At 39.1% G+C, this 17756-nt stretch overlaps 1 protein-coding gene across 1 annotated transcript in view; it reads right to left on the bottom strand.

Moving 5' to 3' along the window:
- Positions 1 to 16360, bottom strand: part of LOC144447069 (transmembrane protein 161B-like) — a 91149-nt gene extending 74789 nt beyond the window's left edge. The window contains exons 1-2 of the mRNA XM_078136966.1: positions 16259 to 16360; positions 7950 to 8050 (exon numbers count right to left, since the gene is read on the bottom strand). Of these exons, the coding sequence (XP_077993092.1) occupies positions 7950 to 8050; positions 16259 to 16261 (104 nt within the window). The 5' untranslated portion in view covers positions 16262 to 16360. The remainder of the gene's footprint in view (positions 1 to 7949; positions 8051 to 16258) is intronic.
- Between the last annotated feature and the right edge of the window lie 1396 nt (positions 16361 to 17756).

The raw sequence follows: 17756 nt of genomic DNA, 5'->3' as shown, positions 1-17756 counted from the left end.
GAAAATTCGCAAACAAAATGGCTGCTAGGCAGCCATATTGGATCGTATCACGACAACAATGAATATGCATATGTATGTCATAGAACACTGTCCTAAAACCAACTTTGACCAACTTTGAATGAGATCTGTTCAAGCATGTCTGAGCTATGGCTTTAGACAGGGAAAATTCGCAAACAAAATGGCTGCAACAAATTGACGTGCCATAGTACAGTACAAGCTGGAACTTGGTCACCAAGCTGGCGCGTCGTAGACAAGACGCAGATGCACATGGACGCGTCTGATGTCGGTCAGCAAATATGTCTGGTCGCACTTTAGCAGAGAGACTCACTGCTATTAGCTCATTAAACGGGGTATTGTCTTCATCATTGTCTTCCGCGTGATTCATATGTAAATTACCATCTCGCTTTTATTGTTGCACTCGTCCTCTTTCAACTATACTCAAAGGTAAGGAGTGAGTGTAGAGCTAGTCATTCTACACGTACATGTATGTCAAGGCTGCCTTCAACATTCGTTCACGCTCATTTAGTGTGAAATAAAACGCAAGAGAAAATAAATTCAAACAACTTTTCATCGATCTTAGCGTGCAGTGCACGTAACTTGGAAGAATGTTACTACTTAATGTTAAAACAAAATGTTGCAAAATAAAACAGCTTCAAACTAAAGTGTATCATATTATTTTATTGAAACAATCGACATCATTGACGTGTACAATTCTCTTTATCTGTGGTGAAATACAGTACAACCCAAACGCAACGTTCCGAATAGCTAACCCTGCGCTAACGACGGGCTAACCCGGTGCTAACGCTATAAGTAAAAACGCAACTCTTGAAAATGGTCTATTGTTCATATGCAAATATTGTCCTCATTAATAATAACACATTCAGCCACCAGTCTACCGTAATCAACACAGATACGTAAACTCTCCACAATATAGGAGTTCATTATCCTTCCAATTCTGAAAAGAATTGACTAGAGAAAAAGGATATACAAATGAAAATGAAAATGAAAATTGGGATTGAATTCGACATTGGTACATGTAAAATATACCACCCGAAGACATACCTACGAACCATGGGTTGCTACGTACGTCACAGAAAGTTGGTTTTTTTCAATTGACATACCCTGGGTTGCTAGTTATTATCGATATTCTGTAAACTTTGTGTTGCTAAATATCATACCCTGTATGTTGACCGACATTGGTAATTACATTTCTAAAGGCCCAGTTACACGATGCAACTCGACAAGCAACGCACCACACAATTCGTCGCATGAATCGTGTACTCGCTCCGTCGCAGGGTCTTTTGACGTCGCTAGGTGCCGTCGCGAGGAAACTGACATGTCGGTTTTTCTGCGACTCGTCGCAAGGTGCTTCTTGAGTTGCACCGTGTAACCACCCCGTCGCGTCGAAAGTAATAACCTTTGACATATACCTATATGTCAAATGACGTTCGATGTTTTGGCCGCCATGTTTTTAGTATAAATATTCTATTTCGGCAAGTATTTTTGATATAATTTCGATTTATCACTACGATTACCACTTATCAATAGTATACAATGTCTATGTATGTTTGATCTCCGCTGAGTATCATTTTATTTATAACTTGAATACAAGTAATGACGTCGGAAAGATCAACATCGCCCTAAACAAACTTCGAATTGAATAGTTTTTCTATCGATACCTCAACAAGTTTTCAGTCATTTTATTCGTAAATATTAGCAATTTCATATCATTTCTGCCGAGTTCCTGCCTCTAGAAGACTTGATCTCTATGACCTGTAACTTTTATATATATACGGGTACACATGTGCAACAGTTTAGCTCTTGTGACTCACCAAACAACTAGTTGCTTCGTGTACGTGCTCCATCGCAGTTGCTAGCCTCGTTGCATGCGACGAATTGCTTCATGAGTTGCATCGTGTAAACTGGTTTTAAAGAAATTTTTTTTTTTTTAAAGTTACTTAGTAACTAAAATCTGTAGCATGACCTTCTTCACTGTTTCCATTATTTTTTTCATTGTGTACTGCGTAGACACCATGAAATTGCAGTGAAAACAATATGTGGATTATTACAGAAGTAAAAACCTTTGAAATGATAGTGGCATGACTATGAATTGTGAATTAAGCTGATGCTGTTCGGAACAATTTTAATACAAAACAATTCATCATACCATGTTATCATGTTTAAAAAATGTTTAGGCAACACCGATAAACTTTCAAATGTCGGCATTCGGTACATCGGTAGATAAATATGACCACTTCAAAGTTGTATAATTGATGACGAAATTTGTCAGTTGGTAATATTTAAGTTACTTTATTTGACATTATCAGGAAAACCCGGTTCAAAACTAACTTCACAAGTTGCATGTACGTAATCAGTCTAATCTACGCAGGAAATCACCCATGATCTAAACTTTGTACTTCATATATATGATCTGTGCTTGGCACACGACTCGGATCTCGAGTTGGAAACATTATTGATTTTCCCATGACTTTACCTGCAGCTTTCTGGGGAAAAAACAGGCTGTTTTATGACTAATAAAACCTGTTGTATTTCCAAAATCCATGTGTCATCTCTGAGAACAGTCAAACTAAGAAGCTATATTTACTCATTGTTGTGTTGGCATATATCAACACGCCGTGCATGTCACGATGTGCTCTTACGACTCCCCCGAGTGAGTAGAGAGTTGGGGTGTGATGAGTTCACACGAGCTACATGTAATGTATGTATTTCAAAACTTATAGTAAAACGGAGGGTGATAAGTTTGGTTTTCGTAGCATTTGTGATTGGTGTGTTGTGGTTGTATTCAAAACATTTTAGAACTGCCAGGTAAGGTAAGTGAGATATTCAGTACCCTAAGGTAAGTTGACATAAAGGCAGCGCCTGTTGAATACACGTGTACAACTTACAAGAGACTCACAAGTGGATTGTTTAATAGAGATGAGTGATGTGAATGCATGCACTTGTACGTGTGATTGTTAGCCAGTGTGCTTATTTATGTACAAATGTAGCGGCAATGTTGTTGAAAATTGATATTCCGTCACGAAGTTGATACAAAGTTCATTCACCCCATGAAGTTCATTCACCCCATTGCATCTTGTGTGTGTTGTACCTCATCGATCATAAATGAAATTATCCGAAAAGAAAGACGGGGATTTTTTAAAAAAATTCGATTTGGTTCAAAGTAAATCGGTTTGGAACAGGTTTAACTTGTCGTAATTAGGACAGGAAAACCCGACTTACAACCGATTACCGAGTGTCCATTACCCAGGGCTGCGATATCACGCATTTGAGGTCAACTCTCAAGTCTTGAAGACAGCATGGTTCAGCGTGATTAAATCCGTTTATTGGAAAAAAAGACCGATCGTCAAAAATAATTATTCAGCAATGGTTTTAGTTATTTTGGAGAGATTTGTACATTTTTTCACGTGATATTTGAAACACCTGAAAGCCGTCAAGGTCAATGCTCGTCGCCGTCATTGTGCAGTGCCTATTTTGATAACTGAGTGTCGATATACGGAAACGGGCGAATAAAACCACAGAAACAGCGCAAATATACTATAAAAAGTACGAGGACTGCAGTACTGGTAAATACAATTTCCCGTTGAAAGAATGTTTTGCAGAGATAATAAAATGTTTGCAATTCGAAGTACATTAGTCTTATTCTGATAACTGTGTATTTTAGTATAGTTCTGTCATACTGTTCCATGAATACACATCAACATCGTTGCTTGTACGATCCAGTTTATAACCAAATTCAGTGATCCTTCCTTGAACATCGGACATTCATTTTTTCCCTTTTGTTGTGACCCATTTCATGAACACCGGACAGTCACTTTCCCTTTAAAACTGTCAAATAACATTGTGTACTATCGGGTCATTACACAGTCCATAGTGTGAAGAAATTGTTACGATACTGTTATTCAGGGTAAGCTGAAATAGAAAAGTAAAATCACGTTTTATTACCAGCAGAGAGACATTTGTCAGGAAAGCTGCATCTATTCTAGCTGGACCTGTGTAATTTCTTAATATTCTGAAATGATAAGAAAGAACATCAGAACATCGGATGTTATCGGGCAAATTTGATTAACCCCACATTCTCATATCTTGCCAGGCTGTGCCGGACCACAGGGCAGTGGCATGTTGGGCAGATCATGGATGTATTAGTGAGATCTCACTATAATACATCCATATGGGCAGATGAAATTTGTCGCAATCGGCCCAGTTGGGCAGCTACTGTTTTTAAACGTTTTGAAAACCTAGCTTAAAATATCAAATTATCATTATCCTTTGATAAATAAAAAAATGTACACGCGCTATTTCCGGATCCCATTAACTCAAAAGTAACCACGGTCAAAGATTCTAACGCACTGATCTCTGTACTTCGCATTGCATTGCGTGGCTATGTGATGACCCGTTCACCTCAGTGCAACTTTCTATATATGGAAGTGTACATCCATAGAACACATGGACAAATTTGCATATTTTATATTCACGCAAACGACGTCTTGTCATGACCCCAGTTGATCCCACGTTGTTGAATAATCATGAGTTTGTGGAAGTTTGGATTCACCAAAAGTTCGAAAGAAGGATTTCCTAAGGAAAGCGGTTAGAGTAAAAAGACAACAGGCGAGTTTTTGATTGTGTGAGAGTCGAGTATGAGCGAGTATGAGTGAAGATTTAGTGGTTGTACCAAATACATCACAGGAAAGCGAAAAAGATGATGCGGTAATAGTAAATCTGAGTTATTGGAAAATGTATGAAAGGAAGAGAAAAAATGAGAGTTTCGTGAGGAGTGGGGGAAGGAGTTCAAGTGAAGAAAACTATGAGACGGTGTAATCTATTTGTGAGTATTGTAGGGCCTACCCGGGGCTAGCCAACAAGACGTCGTCAGCGTTATTCGAAGGTTCAACACGCAACGGAAAACATTCGACAGGAGGCTAAGTAGTAGCACACGCACAAGGAGACTAGACTTTTAAGGACTGGTGACTAGAAGTTGCCAGGAAAATATGGGCAGGTGAACAAAAACAATCATTTCGAGCCAAAAAAAAAGCAAAAGAGACCAATTAATAATATCCCCCAGAACTTCGACGGTTTTTGATCCTTGCTGTTCTGGTAAGTACCAATAAGTCTGGGCGGCAAGTAGACTACTGATTTAGTTTTAGGTTGTGACAGCACTAGCACACTGTAAAAAGTGTAAAGACAACGCACGTACATGTACACAAAATGTATCAACTTTGATATCACATGTATCAAGTTTGGAGTGCAGACAACCGCTGTGTTGTGTTGAAAATAGTTTATGTGCAAAATGAGTCGAAACGTTTTTTTTTCTCACGTCTTTCTTATTTGAATTTTTGTTCAGGAAACACACTCAGCTATTTTTTCTTTCATTTTTGCTAATAATGAGGTTTTTTAGTTATAATAAAAAAGTTATAATAATCATTCAGAACAAATACCACTCACCTTGCTGACGACGAGGCGCAAGGTAGCGCCGGTCAATGGGGTCAATTAGCACATTGCAAGGCCTTCATGGCCCAGCTATAGCGCCGATCAATGGGACGATTAACACCTACAAGGCCTTCGTGGCCCAGGGTTAGCACCGGGCTTGCGCCGGGCCGGGCTAACGAAGTCGGAACGTTGCGTTTGGGCTGTACTGTATAGCAAGTAGTCACATGAGGAAATCTCCAATAATGACGTGTGACCAGAACGTCAAGTCACCTGACACGGAAAGTCACCTGATCTTAAAACATGTATTGAGTATCGCGAAAAAATCGCAGAATATGCCAGGCGATGGTCCAAAAATATCCATCGAAAGCAGAAAATTAACGATTCGCAACCGTGGCGTACATATTTCTTTTTTTGGCCACTTGGGTTTTTTATTCGCAGTAAGTGATTGTAGGAGCTTTAGCTTTAGCGCTGATGTTGTCAGCACAGTGCGTTACAACAAAAGACATTGTAACTAAAGAGACGCACTCTCCTTTGTGATGAATTGAATTGATTTGCATTCATGAATAAAGTACGTCTGTTAAAATAAATTAGAGCGAGACAGGACGCAATCGTGTGGCTCTAAGATGCGTCCATGTGCGTCTGCGTCTTGTCTACGATGCGCCAGCTGGGTGACCAAGTTCCGGCTTGTACTGTATATTGGCCCTGTACCAAGTTTGAAAAAAATCGGTCCAGGCATCTCCAAGAAACGGCTCTGGACGGACGGACAGACAGACGGAACCCAATCCATAAGTCCCCGTCCCGGACATCGTCCGGCAGGGACTAAAAATAGAAAACAAGATGTGCTGACTTGAAATTAACAAATCTGGGTAAGCTACCCTCTGCGCATCAACACACCAGATATCAAGGCAATCTGACAAGTAGTATTTGAGGAGATGATGAAAATATCATTTTTGAAAAAAAAAATCGTAAACAATTGAAAATGGCAAAGATCAACTTGGCATGAACAAATCTGAATAGCCTCCCCCCAGGGAACATGCACACCAAATATCGAAGTATTCTGACTGTCACTTTCGGAGAAGATGATGAAAATAAAAAAGTTGATGGACACATATGATTCACTAATATACCTCTATACCCACCTATACCTAAAGCTACGCTTTCAGCTTTCGCTGACAGCGAAGTTAAAAAAGTAATAATTTCATTCTTGTACCAAGAATTGTTGGGCACGAAAACTCAAGAATTCATAGGTGGACAAGAAAAAGTAAGAATTTCATTCTTGTACCAAGAATTGTTGGGCAAGAAAAGTCAAGAATTCAATTCTTGCATCAAGAATTCATGGATAGACAAGAACAAGTAAGAATCTCGTTCTTGTACCAAGAATTGTTGGTAAAGAAAATTGAAGGATTCAATTCTTGTACATGTATCATGGGTTTATGGGTGGACAAGAACAAGTAAGAATTTTATTCTTGAATGAAGAATTTTGTGCATGAAAAATCAAAAATTTAATTCTCATATCAAGAATTTGTATGGCAAAATTCTCAGAATTCTCTTTCTTTATGTTAAGATTTAATAAGGAAAACATTCTCACATATTCTTGGGGTAACAAAAAATTCTTGTGTCAAGAATATATTCCATACATGTTTCCATTTTACATTCTTGCAATTTCTCATATATTCTTATATATAAATTTCTTGTTTTTTTCTTAATTATAAATTTCTTGTCTCAAGGAAAGTAAGAATATTTTGTGGGGTATCATGTGTAACATTTTAATTGCTTAGAAATTTGTGTATTTCACCCATGCACCAGTGACCACACTAGATGTTGAATTAATACATGTACATTTTACAATGACCACACTACATTGTATGTTATTTACTTCTATGTAGACTTGACCCTTTCATACTAAGTCTTTTAAAGAAGCTAACATTTACTGTTACAAGACTAAAATACAACCAAATTTTGGAAGATGAATATCATGGTATTCAACATTTTATCAATGAAAAGATAATGTATCTCTATACTACTGTGTGTCCAATGATCATGAGGCTATTCAGTCTGATGCCCTAATAATATGGGGATGTGTGCCTGACAATCAGGAGTTTATCCTGCCTGACGTCTAAATATGGGCATGTGTGCCTGACAATCAGGAGTTTATCCTGCCTGACGTCCAAATATGGGCATGTGTGCCTGACAATCAGGAGTTTATCCTGCCTGACGTCCAAATATGGGCATGTGTGCCCAAGGATCATGTGGTTATTCTAATGTGATATCCAAATATAGGCGTGTGTGTCTGAGGATCAGGAGATTTTTCCGTCTGATATCCAAATATACATGACGTAGTAAATGCATTTTGTGACAAAGAATTATAAGCATACAAGTACCAATCCTGCAAATATTTGTCAGATTGCAGTACATTGTATACTGAGGTAAACAAGAGAAAGACAAAAATAGTATGGCAGATAGTAGCATGCTAAATTGCTAATACAGATATAATGATATCTTACCCTCTACATAGCAACCATCTTGCAAATGAGAAGTGTGGAGCTAGTTTAGATAAAACACTGGCCATAGCCATACTTAAGACCAACTGTATACCAAACAATGCCTGCAATACAAACATACACTTAGCGAAGTACTAACAAGTCTTTGTACGAGACAGAGTATTCTTCAATACTGTACTTAAATTACTTCTAAGTGATTGAATGGTGATATGACTTAAGGTACACGGGGAAGAACCGCTGGCCGACCGCTGCCGATTAGATCTGTAACAATACTATCATACATTGTTGACTTCACATGCCACTCATATGGAAATTTGCCGTTTAATTTTCATGAAACTTCGAATACAGACTTAAAAATACCTAGTGAATCGATGGACATGTATGAAAAAATAATTGCTTGGTGGAAGCAATTTTCTTTACCAAAAAGTCAAATGTGGTCAAGATTTTGGGAAAAAATCGGTGAAAATTTCGGCGAGCGTTTCCTGTAAATGTATTTGTCGTACACCCTGAACTGTGACCTAGACACATTCAAAACAACATACTCTATCGATGTTTGATAAAATAATTTGGTGAATTCCCAATCAATTAGAAGTAAAAACTGTGAAAATGGTCCATTTTTGAGTCCAAACGTTGTCATTTTCAAGTCCCAGGCGAAATCACGTAAATCTGTAACGAGTGATCCGATTGAAAAGCGAGTACCAAACATCGATACGTCAGAGTCTGAAGAATTACCATAGAACTACATTATCATTCGGGTACTTCCCGCTAACACGCAAAGTTGGGTCAAAAGATTAGTCCGAACATGGAAAAATCTTGCCGAACAAAGCCGAAGATGACGTATTTTAATAAATATTAAATATTCATGAGAGGTTACAATTTGACATGTGCAAATAAAGTTCAAAGTCCAAAACACTTCATGCTGTGTCGGATTACGTTGGAAATAGTCAAGGCGATGCTTCCCTGTGTACCTTAAAAAGAAATAAGTACAACAAACAAATACTAAAAGCCTTCACAGGAGACACAGCCCCAAATTAGTGTGTTGTATGGCAAAGTTACTGTGCAAATTTGAACTGTCTCTTCAGATACATAATGTAGTGCTTTAGTAATAACAAATATAGCTGCCATTTTGCTATATAGGTCTACATGTAGGTCATGAAATTAATAATAATAATGTTGATTTCTTATATAGCGCTTTCCCACTCCGTGCTCAAAGCGCTTTACAATTATTACCCCTGGCTCGGATCAGAACAGCACAACGGCCCTTTAGTCTTCCTCAACTCCCCGGGGAGCATACAATCCATTGCAGCCATTTAAGCGCATAAGATTTAAGTCACATGCATATATCTGACAGGGCTCGAAATTAGCGATAGTCTCGCGTCAATTGACTACCAGTTTTTCCAAAATGACTACCAAGTTTGAAAACTGGTAGTCATCCTTGACTACCACAAAAATCATGGGGACGCCAACCCACCGTATGCATGGAAGGCCTGCTGACAAACTGGCGATGTAGCGTGAGCGCTGCACTCTAAAGCTACATGTGATTAGATACGGCTGGTATGTTTGATATTACTTACTTTGTAGTCAATAACAGTGAGCTGGTAAAATAAACAAAATACATGTAGCTTATATGTGATGTTACAAACGCCATAGCGTCTACTCAAATGCAACACTCTATTGATTTCATGACTGCGATCAAAATTATACAAAACTTAGGAAAATATACGGAATAAAATCATTCTCCCACCACTAATCGTGAATGTAATAGTATTTTACAACTAGTCATTCAATACTATGATACCTCAATTTAGTGGAAGGATGAAAATTTACGTCATTTATCGAAGCCCTTAGCGGAGGAGACAAATCCTAGACATAATCACAATGACTCAGGGCTCGAAATTCGCGGTAGTCCCGCGTCCACAGACTACCAATGTTTGTCTCTGGGCTACCAAATTATGTGAGTGGTAGCCCCGTTGGGCTACTAAGTTTTGAATGAAACTGTGACAGCCTGATTCCGACGCCTTCCCGGGCCGGAGGCCTCTGAGGTCGCAGTCCTGTGGGACGTGTTCTCGCCAAAATTAGCGTCAAAAAATCAGTGCGTCTTTTCCAAATTTGCATCCACACTACATGGTATATCAAATGTACATGATGAAATACATGTACACTGTACACCTGCTCAGGCTGCTGTACACGTCATTCTTCCATACATCGTATACACAGCTTGTACTTCCAAAATGTCACAACAAAACATTTATATGCAACAATATTCTGTATAGCGATTTAATGTTATCTTTCTGTACTTTCAATTTTCCATGGTAATCACTCTCTGGAAATATGCTCTCCGGCCCGAACCCTTCGGGCTCTTCTCGGAGTCAGAGTACAGTCGGTACAGCACTACAGGAACTAAATTCCATTATTATGACAGCTTTAACTTTCAACTTGACAGAGACACAGTTTTAATGGTGTTTGATAGAATCTTATGCTGCTGATGAGAACTGTTAACTTGGTATACACCTGTCCTACAGATTCGTTTATTCTTGAACGATGCCTAAAACATTCCGTGTGTAAACCACGCTCACGCAACCCCATAGAGCATGCAGTGGTGAATGGTAAAATTCACGTACTGCATTCGATCTAGTAGTAGTAGCAAAGCTCAAAAGAAAGTTGAAGTTTTAGTGAGAATGAAATGGTGACGTGATGGTTTGAATTTATCTGAGTGAAGTTTTCAGCAAGGACCGTCTACTGATGTAGTCTTAGACTCTGTTTGATTATCTCTTCGCCCATGAATGGAAGGGGCTTTGCCGTAATGGCCGTCAGGTATTGATACAAAACCTGTCTAACCCGTCTGTTAATAAGTAACCAATCACGTGGATAGATAATGATAATAGCACATAGTTTCTAAACTACCCAAGACGTAGTCTCAACATCAGGAAATGGCCATGGGGCTTATGAAACTGTTTATACGTTTTCCATACGTTGAATCATATTCAAATTTTACAGGTCACACTGCACCAAGAGATTTAGCTAATAGTTACAACAAGAACTGCGACTAGATTTCTTATTTTTCATTTCCAATGATAACCGCCCTGGATAACCGAACGTTGTTTGCTAACAATAAGCCTCATATGTCCCCTCTTTATGACACGTCCCCAGAGACACATACATGCAAAAAATTGCATCCCCAATGTCAAATATGGCGTGAAATACACACACATAACGTGTTAACGTGACCTCTCAAGTTATTCAATCAATCATCGAATTCAATACATCGTATAGTTACATGTATACACAAACACCATTAATTTAGGAATGCATGCATATGGGCTACCAGTCACTGCTCTCGGGCTACCAAATTTAAATGATGGTAGCCCACGTGGGCTACCAAGAAAAAAAACGAATTTCGAGCCCTGTGACTTCCTATGTTTATAGATAGTAACAGATAACATTTGACGGGACATGCTTTGGCGCATACCATTTCTCTCTAGGGTTGGGTCATAGCATGTTATTTTTTAATTTAAGGGAAACTGAAATGGATGGTGACCGTGTGTATTTTTCATCGTATGACATTTTATCTTTTCATAAATGCTCAGATTTGAGAGCATTTGTGTTATAAGTTTGACAAGCAACCCACACACCCGAAATGGAATGAGCCACTAATCATTACATGTAACTCTACACTTCACACCGTTGTTGATTCAGTGAAATAAACTACAACATGGAAAGTACGTAATTTTGCTGTGTGACTAGCGATTTAGTTTAATATATAGTGTTTTGAAGTTTATTTCTGTCAATCTCTCAGTCACGTCCTGTATATATGTTTGAGGCCAGTAACTGTTTGGTGTGTGTGTGTGTTTGTGGGGGTGTTTGTACATGTATACATGTGTGTGTGACTGAATGAATGAATGTAAAATATGTGTATATCTATTATGTACGTGTTATGCCAAAATTTGTGTCAGTTTGAGGTTTCCAAGTAGACATTGCAAAATAAGAGCTTGGTACACACATTCACAATGATCATTTATATGATATTTACTTACTATGATACTAGTATGATATTACATGTAGTATTTTAGGACAGGTCAAATGTTTGCATAATATGAATGTCACTAATTTCATGAAAAAAACTCAGGTGTTATCAGATCGTTTATTACTTAATGTTTTGTTTATGCATAAATTATTAAATGCTGAAAAAAAGAATGACGACCAAATCTTCCCTGTTGACCACCAGTTTTAAAAAGTGGTAATCAAAGTGACTACCAACTAAAAAAGTTAATTTCGAGCCCTGTCTGACATAGTAAAACCTAAGGTCAAGATCATCACTTGAAATGTTTGACCCAAAGATTACATTGTACATCTCCAAAGTAATTTTACAACAGACATGGCTGCCATTCAGCCATATTCAGTGGCAAAACAAAGGGATGTCATGAGCATACATGTATGTCTAAACATATGTCTTCTTTTATGGTGATATAAGTGACATTCCTTTGTGTGTGTGTGTGTGTGTGTGTGTGACAAATAAAAATAAACATGGTATATTACATTTGTGCCAGGTTTGGTTGAAATCAGTTGATACAACATGTACATGCCAGAGATATGAGGGTGACAACATTACTGGATTACATGTACCAAGATTTTGGTTGGAAGCTAATTTAGATTTCAATGAGAATAAGGCCTTGAGTCCTTGCCATTTTAGATTATTCATAGCTTCTTTAAATCTGCCATTAGGACTAAGAATTAAACCTAAGTAAACTGTTAGTAAGGAGTCTATTTGACTTGTTTTGTCTGTATTAACAGTCTTTGTGTAGTTGCAGAATTTGTCAAAATACTTTTCTATAGACCTTCCTTTGACTTTGATAAAATGACAATATAATCTGCATACATGTACATCGGGTATTTGACAGGTATATGTTGGTGTGTCACAATTGCTTGGGTTTAAAATTGATGACAAAGTTACTGAGAAATTGATGGTATCAGAATTGTATGTGCACTTACAATGAAGAAGGTTAATTGATACACTACATATGCTGGCAGATATACAAGTCAAGACGTTTCTTTCTGTGTCATTCTAAAAGACAGTTTCACCAAAATTGACAAATAATCATTAGATGTACACTTGATATAACTTACTATATAGGTTCTGGATACTTCAGATAATTACTTAATTAATACTCCTCTAGTATTATTGTTGGCCGAGTTTGCAACTGGCCTAGCTCTCCTACATGTACTGGCCAAGTTTGCAACTAGTGGTCTATGATTGGCATTGAACTGTCTATGATTGGCATTGAACTGTCATGTTGAACGTCGACTGAGCTCTCCGAAAAGTTTTGATATTCTTATGTCAAAGTTGACCAGACTTGTGCAGGTTTACACGATACCGATATAGAGGAAATGGGGGTGGGCCTCGAAGTTTGGAGATGCCAAATTGGCTGTTTTGTGGCCCCAAAACACTGGAAGAACATTGACGTTAAATCGTACAACCCATACTCAACGTGGACATATGGTAATGAGCTACTGTACAGGCTGGTGGCATGCCTCGTCGTCTGTGGTATCACCATAGCTGGAGGTAATCTAGTGGTTTTTTCTGTCGACTTTTCCTTCAATTGGTTGGAAACTACAAATAGGATATGCCTAGTACAAGATGCGAATACATGTATCCAGAATTTATCAACAATTTGTGAAAATTCGTTTCTGGCCAAAATGAATTCAGCCGACATAGCACACGACCAGGTGTCTGCATGTTATGGTATGTCAGCAATTGCTGGATCTAAAGATGTCATTCATTCGGTTGGCAAATACTTTGTTTATCGATTACTACAACTATGTGGAGATATAGAAGTTTGCAACTAGCTCTCCTACATGTACTGACCAAGTTTGTAACTGGCCTAGCTCTCCTACATTGTGTACATGTACTGGCCAAGTTTGTAACTGGCCTAGCTCTCCTACATGTACTGACCAAGTTTGTAACTGGCCTAGCTCTCCTACATTGTGTACATGTACTGGCCAAGTTTGTAACTGGCCTAGCTCTCCTACATGTACTGACCAAGTTTGTAACTGGCCTAGCTCTCCTACATGTACTGACCAAGTTTGTAACTGGCCTAGCTCTCCTACATGTACTGGCCAAGTTTGTAACTGGCCTAGCTCTCCTACATGTACTGACCAAGTTTGCAACTGGCCTAGCTCTCCTACATGTACTGACCAAGTTTGTAACTGGCCTAGCTCTCCTACATGTACTGGCCAAGTTTGTAACTGGCCTAGCTCTCCTACATGTACTGACCAAGTTTGCAACTGGCCTAGCTCTCCTACATGTACTGGCCAAGTTTGCAACTAGCCTAGCTCTCCTACATGTACTGACCAAGTTTGCAACTAGCCTAGCTCTCCTACATGTACTGGCCAAGTTTGCAACTGGCCTAGCTCTCCTACATGTACTGGCCAAGTTTGCAACTAGCCTAGCTCTCCTACATGTACTGACCAAGTTTGCAACTAGCTCTCCTACATGTACTGGCCAAGTTTGCAACTGGCCTAGCTCTCCTACATGTACTGGCCAAGTTTGTAACTGGCCTAGCTCTACTACATGTACTGTCCAAGATTGTAACTGGCCTAGCTCTCCTACATGTACTGGCCAAGTTTGCAACTAGCTCTCCTACATGTACTGACCAAGTTTGTAACTGGCCTAGCTCTCCTACATGTACTGGCCAAGTTTGCAACTGGCCTAGCTCTCCTACATGTACTGGCCAAGTTTGCAACTGGCCTAGCTCTCCTACATGTACTGGCCAAGTTTGCAACTGGCCTAGCTCTCCTACATGTACTGGCCAAGTTTGCAACTGGCCTAGCTCTCCTACATGTACTGACCAAGTTTGTAACTGGCCTAGCTCTCCTACATGTACTGGCCAAGTTTGCAACTGGCCTAGCTCTCCTACATGTACTGACCAAGTTTGTAACTGGCCTAGCTCTCCTACATTGTGTACATGTACTGGCCAAGTTTGTAACTGGCCTAGCTCTCCTACATTGTGTACATGTACTGACCAAGTTTGTAACTGGCCTAGCTCTCCTACATGTACTGACCAAGTTTGTAACTGGCCTAGCTCTCCTACATGTACTGGCCAAGTTTGTAACTAGCCTAGCTCTCCTACATGTACTGGCCAAGTTTGTAACTGGCCTAGCTCTCCTACATTGTGTACATGTACTGACCAAGTTTGTAACTGGCCTAGCTCTCCTACATTGTGTACATGTACTGGCCAAGTTTGTAACTGGCCTAGCTCTCCTACATGTACTGGCCAAGTTTGCAACTGGCCTAGCTCTCCTACATGTACTGGCCAAGTTTGTAACTAGCCTAGCTCTCCTACATGTACTGGCCAAGTTTGTAACTGGCCTAGCTCTCCTACATGTACTGGCCAAGTTTGTAACTGGCCTAGCTCTCCTACATGTACTGGCCAAGTTTGTAACTGGCCTAGCTCTCCTACATGTACTGGCCAAGTTTGCAACTGGCTAAGTAATAAGTTGAGTCACACAGCTGAGACTGACCTCAGGGGACTGACCCCAGTACAACTACAATAATGATAGTCCTGCTTGCAGACAGTGCAAGCGTTTCGCTCAACACCATCCTGTGAAAAGCAATGCACCCTGCCTATAGCGAGTGTGAAAGCAAATAACAGAAGAATTTCATACCCAGCAGTATCAAATATTAGCAATCAATGGAATATGTACTAATTTTACATCTCTTTGACAGCAGTAGTCACTGGTAAGATCACAAAAAGTGCTGTAATTTCAAACAACCCACTTTACAAACGCCGCCATATTTGATCATGACGTCCAATAAGGCATCATACATAAGGAGGACACCTAAAATTACAGTTGAACTTGTGATTTTGGGATTTTTGGTCCTCCAACCTAGGACTTTTGTAGCCATTGCGAGGCAAAATGACTAAATAGTCGATTTATTGCTAATATTTGACCACTGGGTACGTCAATTCTTTAGTTACCAGCATTTCTGGTAAGCCTGGGTTTTATGGCTGTCTCTTCGCAAGGGACGACTTACTTCATATCACAGGCACTCGACTTGAGATCTATGAATAAATGGATATTGAATAAAATGATACTACATTGTAAGTTTACAAACTAAATGTCTAATGTTTCATGTGTATGTACGCCATGTTAGATATTTAGTTTGTAAACTTAGTATCATTTTATTCAATATATATTTATTCATAGCTAGCTCAAGTCGAGTGCCTGGGCTCCGTATGCACGCAGGACTACAATGAGTGTGTCTAAATAGCTAACCCATTGGTACGGTGTAAAATTGTAAATCTATAGCTTACCATCTTCTTTGTCGTTTATTTCAGCAAGCAACACATTTGTTAATATGCTTCTATTGTGCGACGAACTTGAATATCAACGTAAATCACAAGCGTGCATGCCTGTTGTGTGACCTGTGACCTGTTCGCATGACATGATGGCCGCCCTCAGCGACACAACTGAATGAATAGTTTTTCACGTCTGCTTTCCCTCTCCTGAGAGTGTCGTGGAGGGCTCCCTACTGTCGTCGCCAAGACCTCGTACCTCTAGCTCTCTCCGCTCCAACTCCATTTCAAGGAGCGCGAGCGAATCAGGTTGCTAGATTGGTGTTCGAAACAGGGGAGGCAAGCTGATTCGCAGGGAGTCAGAAGTATACAAGTCTGTCCTAAAAGCAAGATGATTATCGCTATGCGATAATTTATTCTTTTGGCTTTCATTAACATTTGCCATAACAGGCACAGAATACAATATTATTATTCGTTAATTAGCCACTAAAAGCTCCAAGTAAGTCAAGCTGGGTCACTGAAGTCAAGAAGCTAGCTATTAGCAATTTATTCATTGCAATCCATTCATGATATCATTGACAGCTTAATGCCTAAACAAAAATGGAAAGTTATGCTTATAACAAGCTGTTCTTCAATACTGGAAGAATGATCTGTCTGCAAGAGCTAAGTTTAATATCCTTCACTTCGATACCCTGACAGCACTGATTCATCCTTAGAGCAACCACATACAGTTATTGCACATACCTCTTCTTGTAGTCGTGTGACATCCGACGCATTGGAATCAGACTCCGTATTCTGATCGGGACCTATACATTTCATGTAATGGGGCTGTCTTTAGGGAGCCTTCAAAATTTACAAGGGGGGGTCACATTTTACAAACCTGTTCTTGGGGGAGGGTCATATTTTGTATTACAATGTTTTGGGGAGGATCACATTTTACAATCCGTAGTTTTGTGACCAAATTGAAGATTCAATTATTGTCAGTTTGTTTTTGTGTGTTTTGAGATGTAAAAGTATATGAGTGACACTGATAATGGCAATACTGAATGTGAACGTGATGATGATGACAATGATATCAGGGAACTTTTGCAAGTGACCAGATCAGGCAGAGTATGCACAACATGGAAAGAACGTTTTAGATACTAACTAGATTGTGTATGATTATAAGAGAAAGGTAACTAGCCAGTCTTTTACTGTTTTTCATTTTATATGTAGAAATATTGCTTTCTAATACAGAGTCAAAATAATTAATTTGTATGTATACATAATAAATTATATTAAATGGGAAGATTAATTAACATTCAGTATATGCAATTGTCATGGGGAGGGTCATGTTTTATAAAATGGGACAAAGGGGAGGGCCACTTTTTTTCAAATGGAGAATTGTAAATACTGAAGGCTCCATTAACCAATTTGTAACTTATGTAACCTTGCCCCAGAACAGTATTGTTATTTTGTTGGTCGACAGGCTGAACTGTGGGTCGATCTGCGGGTTGATTTGCGAGTCTTTCAAAAT

This window comes from Glandiceps talaboti, chromosome 16 (assembly GCF_964340395.1).
Source record: "Glandiceps talaboti chromosome 16, keGlaTala1.1, whole genome shotgun sequence".
Taxonomy (NCBI): domain Eukaryota; kingdom Metazoa; phylum Hemichordata; class Enteropneusta; family Spengelidae; genus Glandiceps; species Glandiceps talaboti.
Note: the sequence above shows the minus strand (reverse complement) of the source record. Positions and strands in the feature narration are given on the sequence as shown.